Genomic DNA, 13,729 nt, shown 5'->3' with positions numbered 1-13,729 from the left:
CTATAATCTTCCTTACTCCTTGAACTTCATATATTATAATGTGCAGTCTGTAACTCTATGATGTCAGCACCAGAAGGCATGAATGACATTTGTAGGATCTCATTGTGGCAACAGAAATCCTGACTCGTGATGGTGATACTTACTCTGGTTTTCAAAGGTGGCCTTGGAGGTATTGGGATGGGACTTGGACCAGGAGGACAGCCCATCAGCGCAACCCAGTTGAGCATGGGAGGTGGAATGGGGAATATGGGTCCAGGAGGTGAGTATACTTTTATTTCTTTTCTCTATAACTTTAATGGTTCTTGGTCTTGCCTCAGGAAAAGTTGTCTTCTCTAACAAAGTAAACCTTGAATAGTGTGAATTTGATTAATTGACTTACATAAATTACTCCTAGAGGAATTCTGCGCAATACAGTATTTGTGCAAAATTAATGTTCTGTGCAGAATTTCCTTTTAACCCCACAGAAATGGGCTGCAGAGGTGCTGATGGACACTTGGGGCCACTGGACCCAGCAGAGCCCAGCTTGCAAATAGAAGCCACTCTGAGGGGGAGGGAGTTGAAGGGTTCCTGGCAGCTGCAGTTCCCAGCATGCCCTGAAGGAAGGAGGCGGCATGCAGGAAACGCCGTACAAGCCCAGGGCCCAGCATCAGGCTGTTTCTCCCTCTGGATCCCTAGGTTCTGGGAGGATAGGAGGCAAGAGTGTCTGAGCTAGAGCTGGAGGGAGTGTGGGGGTGTCTGGTCCTCAGGTGGGGCTCGGGAAGGGGTAGAAAAACAGCAACTGGGTTGTTGTAGGGGCTTCTTTAACTCTCTACTCCTGGGGGAATTTTTTTTGTCTGTATTGCTACAGACATACTGGCTGACAGTATTTTGAAATTGAATACCCAATAATTGAAATTGGTGTGATTATATAGTGTTGTTTTGACAAAATATGCAGAATTTTAAAATATTGTGCACAGAATTTTATAGAATATAGAAATATAGAGAGCTTTTTCTGTATTCTAAACAATATGTATAACTTTTGGTTGAAGGTATGGGAATGGATGGCCCAGGTTTCGGAGGAATGAACAGAATGGGAGGAGGTATATGTGTTTTTTATTTATTTTCTGTTAACTTCTTTAAAATATAGTATAGAAAACATTTTTCCTTATTGCATAGGTATCGGTGGATTTGGTGGAATGGAAGGAATGACTAACATGGGAGGATTTGGTGGAGTCAGCAGAATGGGAGGTGTGTGAACTTTCTCTCTCCCTCTCCCCCTCTACTTTTAATCCATTATCGTTATTAAAACTCTTTTCTTTACATAGGGATGGGGAGCGTAGATGACTTCAGAGGAAATATGGGCAGTGGAATGAGTGGGGGCATAGGAACTGGCATGGGAGGCATGGCAACTGGCATGGGAGGTAAGTTAGCAAACTTAAATGTGAGCTCTTCAGATTTGTGCTTTAAACTATTTTCCTTTTGAATGAGCAGTCATGAAATATGTAATTTATGTATATCTTATGTTGAAAATGTAACAGAAAATCTATTGCAACTCCTGCTTCTTTGTTGGTATATTCTCAGCAGAAATGTTTCGTGGTGGAATGGGAGGAAGTATGGACAGAGATTTTGGTCGCAGTGACATGGCAATGAACCGGGGCTTTGGAGATTCGTTTGGAAGAATGGGTATGATAACTCTGTCAAATTTGAGTTCCTCCTGAGCAATCACAATGTGTTTCAAGTACTTTCTTTCTTTTGACAAGAAAACTAACTTGTAAATTTATCTGCCTACTCCTCACCATCAACTTCAGTCTCCAGAGAGTATTTTGGTAGGTGCTGCAATGAGGATAAAATTTAGATCTTTACATAGATGGAAGTACAGTGGCCCTGTCTAAAAAATAAAAATTAAAAAAAAATTTTTTTTTAAACAGGGGAGTGATTTAAAGAGAATATTTTAAGTTAACACAGCTAGTAACTTTGAGTATTTGAGTAATTGAAATTCTAGGACACCTTTCTGGAAACAGCATACCAGCTGTCTTGCAATTTCTGTGGCCCTGTCTCATTAGTGCACACTAGGTTGTCCTTCCTGTTTATGCCCAATCTGCTGCTTCTTTTTTTGATGCAAGTCATAGTCCTGGGGGAATTCTGTGCCAAAAAATTAAAAATTCTGAGCACAATATTTTAAAATTCTGAAAATTTTATTTGTCAAAATAACACAACATAATCACAGCAGTTTCAGTTATTTTGGTAATTTATTTCAAAATATCTGTCAGCAAGTATGTCTGTAACCTCACACTCCCCTTCCTTCCTTCCTGAGTAGAGAGTTAAAGAAACCACTATGACAACCCAGTTCCTGTTTCTCTGCCCCTTTTCCCCCTCCCTCAGAGCCCAGCTGGGGGGGGCCAGACACGCACAACCCCTCTCCCCCTCCCCCCAGAGCCAGCCACTGTGCTCCCACAGCCAATATACCCAACCCCACACCTCTTGCCAAGATCCCATGCCCACTTCTCTCCCCCCCCCGCCCGAGCCCAGCCATGTTCCCCCCTTCCCTCAGCACCTGCGCCTCTGTCCCCCAGAGCCCAGGAATCCAAAGGAGAAACCTCCTGATGCTTGGCCCCAGGCTTGCATGGAGTTTCCTGTGTGCTGCCATCTCCTTCCCTCAGGGCATGCTGGGAACTATAGCTGCCAGAAATCCTGTAGATCTCTCCCCCTCCCTCGGCAGCATCTTCTGTGTGTGAGCTGGGCTCTGCTGTGTCCAGCGGCCTCTGGTCGTGGCCAACAGCACTGCAGCCCATTTCTGTGGGGGAAAGGAAATTCTACATGCACAACGTTAATTTCTGAAAAATTCTGCATTGCACAGTGGCGCAGAATTCCTCCAGGAGTAAAGTCAGCTCAGGAGGTTGTGCTGATATTTTCTCCACTTTTAGGTCACATGTCCTGTGCAAAGATGTTGCACTTTTTTGACTGAGCAGGTTTCACTACCCTCTCTTGTTTTAACTTGGTCATTTGGGACAAAAAATGTTCTGCAGAAGTAGAGCCTAGGTTGACCAAAAGTGCAAGGATGAGCCTGGATCCTGCCTAAATGTAGCTATTTACTGCCTTTCTTTTATGGTGGACATGCTAAAGATATGAACTTTCTTTTCTGTTAACTCCACCCTGCAAAGGTGAAGAATAGCATGAGGTTGACTCTTAAAATCCTTCATGATATATGGATGCCTCATTGGAAGAGGTAGAGGGGACTAGTTTAGGTTGCCACCGTAAAGGCTGCTTGTAAAACAATTTTTCCCTGAAGGAGATTCAGGCATGATTACCAATTTTAATTAGAAAATCCCCATTTAGACAGGTGTGTAAATCAAATTAGAGAACCATTCTTTACAGAAGTCAGTCTGGAAGCTCTGCTTCTTCCGGCCTGCGAATGGCTCCTGCTCTTCATACATTCTCTGTTTGGGGTGGGGCATCTTCAAGGATTAGGTCCGCATCACAAAAGACCGGTGGGTCCTCTTGACTATCTTGAATTTCTGAGTTGCCTCCGTGTCTCACAAGATGATTCAGTCTTTTCTTTAGGGGCAGAAAAGAAGATTGTGCAAAGATGATAAAACTGTTTGCTAAGAATCTGGTTAATTTGCCCCTTTCCAGGAGACATCAGATTTTCTGGTATTTGTTTTAGGCTATTTTCCATCTTTTAAGATGACAGGACGTCTTTGCCCCATCTTGGATTTAAAGTGACTGAACAGTTTCTTGGAAGTGAAGACATTCAAAATAGAATATATTTAGGTTGATAGTGGCTGCTGTGTATTTGCAGGCAAAATTTCTCAGTTGAAAACACAAACTTAGCTCTGACTGCAGATGTTCTACACTAATATCAGATTTTTTTTTCCTGTATATCGATAATGCATATTGGTCTTGCAGAGGCTGGTATTAAGTCTGTGCATTTTAGTACTGTTGTGAGGAATTGGATGTGGGAGTTCTGCATGCAATAGACGGGAGCAGGCTTTAGCCAAGTAGAGTGCAAAACAGCAGGGCTCTGCCATATATACTTGTATTCTCTGGTGCTGCTGTAACGGGACAAGACAGTACATACTTAAAGGTGAAAGTATCCTGGGCTGATTTGTATCTACAAAGTCTGTATCTCTGCTTCCTGTGATAAGTACTGTTTCGGGATCACTGAGCAGGATAGCAGTGGCAGAGAATGGAAGTAATTGAAATATACAAAATACCTGCTTCTCTTGATTGTATTTTGGCATTGCATTTTTACTTAGTGAGAACTTGATATAATCCCAGAGGACCTATAACTTTTTTTCCTTTTGCTAGCTAAACTATTATGACTTTACATCATAACTGTTGGTTTATGCTGTGCTTAGCTGCATAAGACCCTACTCTCCTCCTATCCCAATATCTAGGCTGATGTCTTCTTACTTAAGGAAAATGGGCCACTGGTGCATCGAAGGGGGTCTTCACAGCTTTAATGCACCCAAGAGACTGTATTGGCCACTTTCATAGAATCATAAAATCTCAGGGTTGGAAGGGACCTCAGGAGGTCATCTAGTCCAACCCCCTGCTCAAAGCAGGACCAATCCCCAATTTTTGCCCCAGATCCCAAATGTCCCCCTCAAGGATTGAACTCACAACTCTGGGTTTAGCAGGCCAATGCTCAAACCACTGAGCTATCCCTCCCATTCTTTGAAGTAAAAGGCTCTCCCCTCTTCCTTGCCTACAATATCAAGAAAATTAATGAATCTAGAACAAGATCTATGTAATCACCTACCTAGATGATTAGCTTATTTAGAAGTTTGTGTATTAAGGGCTGTGACCAGAGCAGAGATGTTCTTGAGTCTAGGACTCTTCAGTAATGAGAGGCCCTTGGCAGAAGTTTTCTTGCTCCTAACAAATGCTTGGAGACTAGTATTGCCTTCAGGAAATCACTTTGAGGATAAAATCTGTCCAATTAGCATGGTAGATTTCTCCAGCAATCTGAGCTCTGCTGACATTTTGACCTTACTGTATACTGCTGGGATTTAGTACCCTGGTTTCAAACTCTGCAAACAGTTCTTATCATGGAGGACACTTTCAATCAAAGCAATGAGTATGAAATAGTCTTTCCCCTGCAGGTCACAAAATGTGTTGCATTGTAATGAAAAGGATGCCCCTGCAGGACTCAAACGCAAGCTTTTTGGTTTGGGGATCCTGTCTAAGCATCCATCTGATGTATTGTATTTCAGAAAGAGCTTTTGATCCCCACCTGCTAGAGTGCTGAAAAGCCCAGCTTGCATTGAACAAGCTCAGTATTCTAGCGAGAATCACAACATTATTCTGAGGTCAGGTAACACTAGTGTGGCATAAGTAAATTGCAAAGGGGGAAACAAACTCTTCCTCTGAGAGACCATCCTTCTATTCAGGTTTGCAGAGAACAATCATCTTTCCGTTTGAACTGCTGAGTCTGTCGTCAGGTTCATTATACAGAAAATATATCCACCCTGGGGAACAGTTTCAGAAATTGGGTATTCAGAGTGTTTGCAGTCTGGGCAAGTCAGTCACTGACTTTCTGTGGCAAAAAACACCAGACCAGATAAACAAAAAACCCAGAATGTGAAAGGTTCTCCAGCAGATAAAGTAGCATGGGCAACATGAAGTTTGTGTTCTTCCTTTTAGCCCATACCATGTACACTTGTGTTTTCTTTCATGTGAAGGGTAATTAAATCAAGCAAGACAGAGCCAAGATTGTGCTGATAGTTCTGGAGTGACCAAGTCATCAGTTTGTGGACTTACATTGGATGGCATTAGAACACCACCCATTTGTCTTCTCATATCAAGATCTGTTGTCACAGTGACGCTGTCTTTGTCACAATCTAGCAGATCTAGGTTTATCAGAGAGAGTTCTGTCTATTCTCTTCTCCATAAAAATGGCCATACTGGGTGAGACCAATGGTTCACCTTGCCCAGTTTCCTGTCTTCCTGTCAATAGTGGCTGGTGCAGGGGGCTTCAGAGGGAATTAACGTAACAGGACAGTTTGAGTGATCTGTGCCTTGTGGTCCAGTCCCAGTTACTGTCAGTCAGAGGTTTAGGGACACTCAGAGCATGGGGTTGCATCCTTGATCATCTTGGCTAATAGCCATTGATGGACCTACCCTCCATGAATTTAATTAATTCTGTTTGAACCCATTTATACCTTTGGCCTTTACCGCACCCCCTGGCAACGAGTTCCATGGTTTGACTGTGGGTTGTATGAGGTACTTCCTTAAGTTAGTTTTAAACTTGCTGCCTCTTATTTTCATTTGGTGACCCCAGGTTCACATGTTATGTGAAGGGGTAAATAACACTTCCTTATATACTTTCTCCAAACCATTCATGATTTTATAGACCTCTATCATATTCCCGTTAGGTCATCTCTTTTCCAAGCTGACTAGTCCCCCAGTCTTTTTAATCTCTCCTCATATGGAAGCTGTTCCATATCCCTGATCGTTTTTGTTGTCCTTCCCTGTGCTTTTTCCAATTTTAATTTTTTGTTTTGTTTTTTTTTTGAGATGGGTGACCAGAACTGCATGCAATATTCAAGATGTGGGCATACCATGGATTTATATAGTGGCAATATGATATTTTCTGCCTTATTATCTATCCCTTTCGTAATGGTTCCTAACACTATTAGCTTTTTTTTACTGCTGCTTCACATTGAGCAGATGTTTTCAGAGACCTGTTCACAATGATTCCAAGATCTTTCTTGAGTGCTAACAGCTAATTTAGAACCCATCATTTTGTATGTATAGTTGGGATTGTTTTCCAGTGTGCATTACTTTGCATTTATCAACATTGAATTTCATCTGCCATCTTTCAGAGTAGCAGCCGTGTTAGTCTGCATTCACAAAAAGAAAAGGAGTACTTGTGGCACCTTAGAGACTAACAAATTTATTTGCGCATAAGCTTTCATGAGCTACAGCTCACTTCATGGGATGCATCCGATGAAGTGAGCTGTAGCTCACGAAAGCTTATGCTCAATAAATTCATTAGTCTCTATCTGCCATCTTGTTGCTCAATCACCTAGTTTCTGTGAGATCCCTTTTGTAGCTCTTCGCAGCTTGGGATTTAACTATCCTGAGTAATTTTGTATCATCTGCAAATTTTGCCACTTCACTATTCTCACTCTTTACCCCTTTTTCCAGATCATTTATGAATATGTTGAACAGAATTGATCCCAGAATGGATCCTTGTGGAACCCCACTATTTACCTCTCTCCATTGTGAAAATTGACTATTTATTCCTACCCTTTGTTTCCTAACTTTTAACCAGTTACTGATCCATGAGAGGACCTTCCCTTTTATCTCATGACTCCTTACTTTGCTTAAGAGCCTTTGGTGAAGGATCATATAAATGGTTTCTGAAAGTCCAAGTGCACTATTTCCACTGGATCACCCTTGTCCACATGCTTGTTGACATCCTCAAAGAATGCTAATAGATTGGTGAGGTATTACTTCCCTCAACAAAAGTCTCATTGATTCTTCCCCAATATATTGTGCTTATCTGTGTCTGATAATTCTGTTCTTTACTATTATAGTGTAAACCACTTTGTTTGGTACTGAGATTTACTCCAGAAAGAAGAGCAATTTAGCTGCTTACTACAGAATCTGGACAGGGACAGGCGGTGTAGTGCTATGGTAACCTCTACCAAAGCCATCACAAGGGAGTTATAGAATGGTGGGATTAAAGTACTTTCCCCTTGCTGTCTCAGTCTTGCAGCTCTTATGAGTTTAATGAATTTGGTGTGACTTTTCTTCCACATCCCTAGCACTGTTCCCTAAAAGCATGTTTTCTCTCCTCTGACCCACTATAGGCTTCCCAGTGGAATCTTTACTTGAGCGTTTAATAAGCAGCTCCTTTGAATCTTTCGGGAGAGAAGCAAAAGCTTCAAGTAATTCTCCTAGTATTGGTTACATCAGTTGGGAGTGGAAATGACAGAAGCCCTTTCCACCCTATATTTTTCACAATAAGGTGGTCCTATTAGCCTTGCTTTGAGTTTCTTGCAGAATCGTTTTCTTTATTCCATCTAGCTTGCCCTAATGGCAATTTGTCCAAACAAAAGAATTTTTTTTCTTAAGAGGCGGCTTTGGAAAGCATCTTAAAACCTGATCTGAGTTACCCAGGAAAGAATTTTCTGTAGTATCTGGCTGATGAATCTTGCCCATATGCTCAGGGTTTAGCTGATTGCCATATTTGGGGTCGGGAGGGAGTTTTCCTCCAGGGCAGATTGGAAGAGGCCCTGGAGGTTTTTCGCCTTCCTCTGTAGCATGGGGCACGGGTCACTTGCTGGAGGATTCTCTGCTCCTTGAAGTCTTTAAACTACAATTTGAGGACTTCAATAGCACAGATATAGGTGTGAGGTTTTTTGCAGGAGTGGTGGGTGAAATTCTGTGGCCTGCATTGTGCAGGAGGTCAGACTAGATGATCATAATGGTCCCTTCTGACCTAAAATATCTATGAATCTGTAAAAAGAGCTCAGGGCTAGAGGCCATCAAAGTCACTTATTAGAGGCTTCCCACCCAGCTTGCATAATAAGGTACCAGCCCATCTAATCTACCCAGGTGAAACCAGTCCACAGAGAAGAATCATAAGGTAAGAATGTCTTGTGTAGTTTTAAACATTAACCAGTGTACTTGCTCATATTATCTGGCTTTGTTAATTTATAGCCATAATCTTAGCGTATGTCACTAGATTTTTTTTTCTCCTATCTTTGTTTAGGTGGTGCAATGGTTGGTGGTTTTGCAGGAGGAATGGGAGCTTCTAGCATGGGCCCAGTAGGATCTGGAATGAGTAGGTTGATTGGTTTCAACAGAATGTAAATGATCAATGTATAGATGTAGCAGAAGATTTTTGAAAATAATTAACTTGTTCTAGTGCAATACTTTCAGTGGCAGGAAAATATTCATGTAGCAGTCCCAGGTTGTGATTGTAATTCTCATTGTTTTTGGAGGAGCCCTTTTGCTAGAAATGCTTTCCTTCTATATAGGGCCCTACTAAATTCACTGACTGTGAAATCAGGCCCTCCCCCCATGAAATCTAGCTATTGGAGGGGAGTGGCAGGGCTGAGCGCACTCCAGCTGCTGGGCTGGGGAGGGATGGGGCTTCATCTTCCCTTGCATGACCATTCTCAGAGGGGAGATTAGATTTACCACCACCCCCCCGCCATGCAGTGGAAGAGGAGGTCCTATCCCTCCACAGCACAGCCCAGACTAGAAGGTAGGAGCCCCCGGATGGGGCACTCCCAGCAGTACGGGGGAGATCAGACCCACGTCCAGGAACCTCCCCATGCTGCGGGAAAGCTCTATGGCAATCTTGCGACCCCCACACGTGTGCGTGCGCGCACACACACACAACAGCTTTGTTTTACACCCCCCCATGATGCCCTTTTGGGTTGGGACCGCCATGGATACAGCACAGTGAAATTTCAGATGCAAACATCTGAAAACATGAAATTGGTCAATTTCAAAAACCTTCTGGCCATGAAACTTGCCAAAATGGACCATGAATTTGGTAGGGCCCTATTTATATATTAACACTGAGTTTCTTTCTTGTTCACTACATCCTTTCTAACTCTTAATCTGGTGTTGGAATTTGTCAAACTTCTTAATATGCTAAGTATTTGTGAAGAAAGGAGCAGCATTCTGGTAAGATTTTTGCCAGAAGAAAGATAGGGTGAGTTATTCGTAGGAATCCTACAAACAACTCTGATTTTTCAATACTGTTATTTTTGCAGTAAGTAAAACATGCTAGAAACCATTTGTAGTCTAGAATTTCAGATATAATTCAGTTAACTTTTTGTGTAGAGGTCTAATCCTGAACTTGTTTAAAGGCAACGTTCATAGTCAGTAGGCATGACACCTTCACATTGGGATAGATGAAAGACAGTAATGCCTTGCCATTGGCTATCTTGGATGGCACACTAGGAAATCCACCTCGATACTCAAGACATGTGGATGAAGTTGAAGCTCCTGCCTTACCTGAATTTTAATTGTGGATTCATTAAAATTTTCAATAGGATATTTATCTTGAGTGCCAGTAGTTTCACACGTCTGACACATAGTAATGTGCTTTAAAATTGCATTTAGTGTTGGAAAGTCCAGGTTTCTGATATCAAGTAGTGGCTATCAATGCCAATCTAGTTTAATATCCAAAGAACCCTTCCTTTAGAAGATGATGCCATCAGGTAGGTAAAAGTCTGTGTGTGTATTTGCATTCAGGAAAACTGACGTATTTTTATTTTGCCTTCCTGGATTATAATTCTCGAATTATCCATGTTCTAAAACTTCTACAGTATTTTCATTTAATCTTTTTGGTCCACTGTGTGACTTATTAGTGAAATTTGAAAGTCATTTAACTTTCAATTCCTGTGAGGTTTGTGGTGATGTTCATTGGAATGTTTTTTATAGATACAGTACTAGTCTGTCAACACTTCTGTATTTGCTACTTGGTATCTTATTGTACAGTACTGATATTTTGATAATTCAGAAATGTTCAAATAAAAACGTCAATTTTAGTAATTTGCAAAGAATGTAATAACCGTGATTGGGCTAACATGCTGATATTTGAATCCGCTTGGAGCTTATATGAAATATGACAAACTTCGTTATGCTCTGTACTAGACCAGTTTTCTTACCTAAAATGACGGCATTTTCCCTACACAAGAGATCCAGTTAGTTAAATTCACTTACAATACAGCTATAACTTGCATTTAATGTAATATCATGAAGTAAACTTATTTTTATTTCCTGAACATCTTCTCTTCCTCTCTCTGTCTAGGTGGTGGAATGGGTGGTATGAATAGTATGACTGGAGGAATGGGGATGGATCGTATGAGCTCCAGTTTTGATCGAATGGGACCAGCTATGGGAGCTGGCCTGGACAGGAATATTGATATGGATCGAGGATTTGTGGCTGGCCCGATGGGAAGTGGTGTGAGAGAGAGAGGTTCTAAAGGCAACCAGATATTTGTCAGAAATGTAAGCATGTGAATTTGAACAAACAGCTATTTTTTCCACTCTGTGTCTGTATATATTATTAATACCTGTTTTCATTCTAGCTTCCATTTGACTTGACCTGGCAGAAGCTAAAAGAGAAATTCAGTCAGTGTGGTAAGTATATGGAAGGCTGCAAATATTGTCCTGCATAAGCCATAAAGTCAGAGTTTAACAAATGTCCAATCTACAAGGACAGTGGGATGTAGTTGTTGCCTAGGCAAAATGTTAACTAGCCTGAAAAGTAGTCTGGCCAGCCTTATCCTGCTCACATATGTTAATTTCTGGGAAAATTACTGTACTAAATTTACCCTTGTGACTTTAGATGTGTTTTACAGCTGGAGGCAGATTGTTTTTGTTCAGCTAGATGGGCCTAGTCTGTGTATTATCTGAGGGCTGTGGCTTATTAAAGTGAATAAAAGCATTGTTGCTATATTGTTTGGCTTTGTGTATGGAAGACATGCAGGATTGCTGTGGATATTCAACATAGCATTGATTTATGCAGGTAATTCAGAAAGCCTTTATGGCCCTATTGCTAAAAATGCATGAATCATGGGGCTTAGATGTAAGAACAAACACCTTGTTTCCCCCTTTGAAAACTCACTTTCAGAACTCAAAACCTAATTGGCTTTTTTACTTTGTGGGGGGAGAGAGGAGGAAGAAATAATTCTCAGCATAGCACTGTCATCTGATATAATGAATAGACAGTCATAAACATTTGTGCTGTACAAATGTGATAGCAAATGTACATAGCTTTTGTCCAAGAAAATGAAGTTGCAGATATTCCTGCTTTTGACTTCATGCAAAGACGTTTATTGCTGGGATGTTATGGGTACATCTACACAGCAAAAAACAACACAAAAAACCTGACTTGGGCTGGCTCTACAGGGCTAAAAATAGTAGAGTAGACACTCCCGCTTGGGCTCTGAAACCTGTGGGGATAGGGGAATCTCAGGGCCTGGGCTCCAGCTTGAGTCGGAACATCTACACTGCTGTTTTTAGCCCTGTAGTGCAAGCCCGAGTCAGTTGACCCAGACTTTTAAGACTTGCTTCTACAGGGGCTGTGGGTTTTTTTTTTTCCTCTCTGTAACCTCTGAGACTTGGCAGAAGTGCATAAGATAGTAAACTGTTTTCCAGTCTCTTGTGGCTATTTTTGTACCTAAACGTTCTTCCTCTTGGCTATCTTTTTTACTGTTTTACTGTTGTGCTTAGAACCCATAGTTATGGATAAGACCTCCATTGTACTTGGCGTTAAAAAAACACAAACCAAAAGATGGTCCCTGCCCCAAACACAAGTTCAGTAATAACCATTTTTTGCAATTGCTCTAATCTCAATAGCCACCTTCTTTTCATATGTAACCTTGGTAATGTTGCATCTTAAAATTTAGAAGAATTTTGTGAACATTGGAAGAATGTGGAATTAAAATGTGGAAAAATCTTTACAAGTCATTCTGCAGATATTAGTATAAAGGAGAAGCAGGGAGGGGAACTGAGGATATGTATGAAAACAAGATCTCTGTTTAAGGGCTGTCTAAATACAGGTTTTTTTGTACTGCGTTAGCTATATCGGTTTCTAAACCGATAATACTGGTACAACCGCCTAGTATAGCTGCAGTTATACAGTTATAAAGGTGCTTATACCAGAATAGTTTTTATTCATAAATTTACAGAAATAAGCTATACTGAAAAGCATCTTTACCTGTGCCCACAGCATCCCTGATTCTAAATGATGCAGTTTCTGTTCAGATTTAGCTAGATGAGCCCTAGAAGTGCATCTGCTTCTCTTTGACAATCTTCACAGCAGCTAACGTAGTAATTCTTGAATGATTTTAAGAAAACAGTGATTAGTACAAATCAGCAAAATCTGTATATCCTGCAAATGTCATTAAGTGACTAAAAATAATATCTGTCTCTAAATGTTTCATCTCTTTCTGTGAAAAGTCAGTCTTATATTGAGTCTCTTAAAAATGAGGCCCACATTTTAGAGAGGCTTGTCTACTTGTGGTGGCTTGGCTGTATTATCATGGTTTAGCTAAAAGGATAGCTTGTTATGAAATGTCTTTCTTAAAACAGCCAGTTAATGACTAGTTTTCTGTCTTGGGTGCTTTTTGAAATCTTAAGTCTTCTAAAGAAGTGTATTCAGGATAAAGGAATGTCCATCCGTGAAAAATCAATTAATTCTTATTTCGATAATCACTCCAGTAACAGAACTTCCACTCCGTTTGATCTGTACTATGATTTTTACTGTAACGTGCACCTAGTAAGTAATCACTGTGTGATAGCTCAAATCGTGGCTGAAAGGGCCTCAAAACTGGTCTTATTCTAATGGGATTCTTCTGTTTGTGCAACTGAGCTCAATTAATTCAAGCAAAAGCATGTTTAATTCTATACTGGTTTCAGACAAGGACTGTTGCTGTTTGTGTGGACCGGGGAGTTTTCATACTCTGATTCTTGTCTGCTGTTTTAACACTTACTGAAAGGAAACATAAGTAAACACTACCTGAATGTATTGGAATAGCAACTTTTTTAATAAAAATGTAAAGCAGTTAATTGACACCTCAGATTGACCCAAAGATTCAACCTGCTGTAAAATGTATACAAGCCTTATACTTGGTTAGCCCATTTGATGGTAGTATGTTTTCTAAAGTGTATTTTAACATCTAATCTTAGATGCCTCCTAAATTTTTTTTAAATGCCTTTCTACTTCAATCTGTCATTGGATATCTAACTTGGTAGTGCAATGTAGCCTTTA

General features: G+C 40.8%; 1 protein-coding gene across 1 annotated transcript in view; it reads left to right on the top strand.

Annotated features, from left to right (window-relative positions):
* MYEF2 (myelin expression factor 2) overlaps window positions 1-13,729 on the top strand; it is a 33,795-nt gene that overhangs the window by 10,786 nt on the left and 9,280 nt on the right. Inside the window, exons 10-17 of the mRNA XM_073303950.1 lie at window positions 158-259; window positions 1,029-1,079; window positions 1,156-1,227; window positions 1,305-1,400; window positions 1,561-1,662; window positions 8,705-8,776; window positions 10,763-10,962; window positions 11,043-11,094. Coding sequence (XP_073160051.1) covers window positions 158-259; window positions 1,029-1,079; window positions 1,156-1,227; window positions 1,305-1,400; window positions 1,561-1,662; window positions 8,705-8,776; window positions 10,763-10,962; window positions 11,043-11,094 — 747 coding nt within the window. The remainder of the gene's footprint in view (window positions 1-157; window positions 260-1,028; window positions 1,080-1,155; window positions 1,228-1,304; window positions 1,401-1,560; window positions 1,663-8,704; window positions 8,777-10,762; window positions 10,963-11,042; window positions 11,095-13,729) is intronic.

Source organism: Lepidochelys kempii, chromosome 10 (genome assembly GCF_965140265.1).
Source record: "Lepidochelys kempii isolate rLepKem1 chromosome 10, rLepKem1.hap2, whole genome shotgun sequence".
Lineage (NCBI taxonomy): Eukaryota > Metazoa > Chordata > Testudines > Cheloniidae > Lepidochelys > Lepidochelys kempii.
This window is presented reverse-complemented; position numbering and strand designations above follow the sequence as displayed.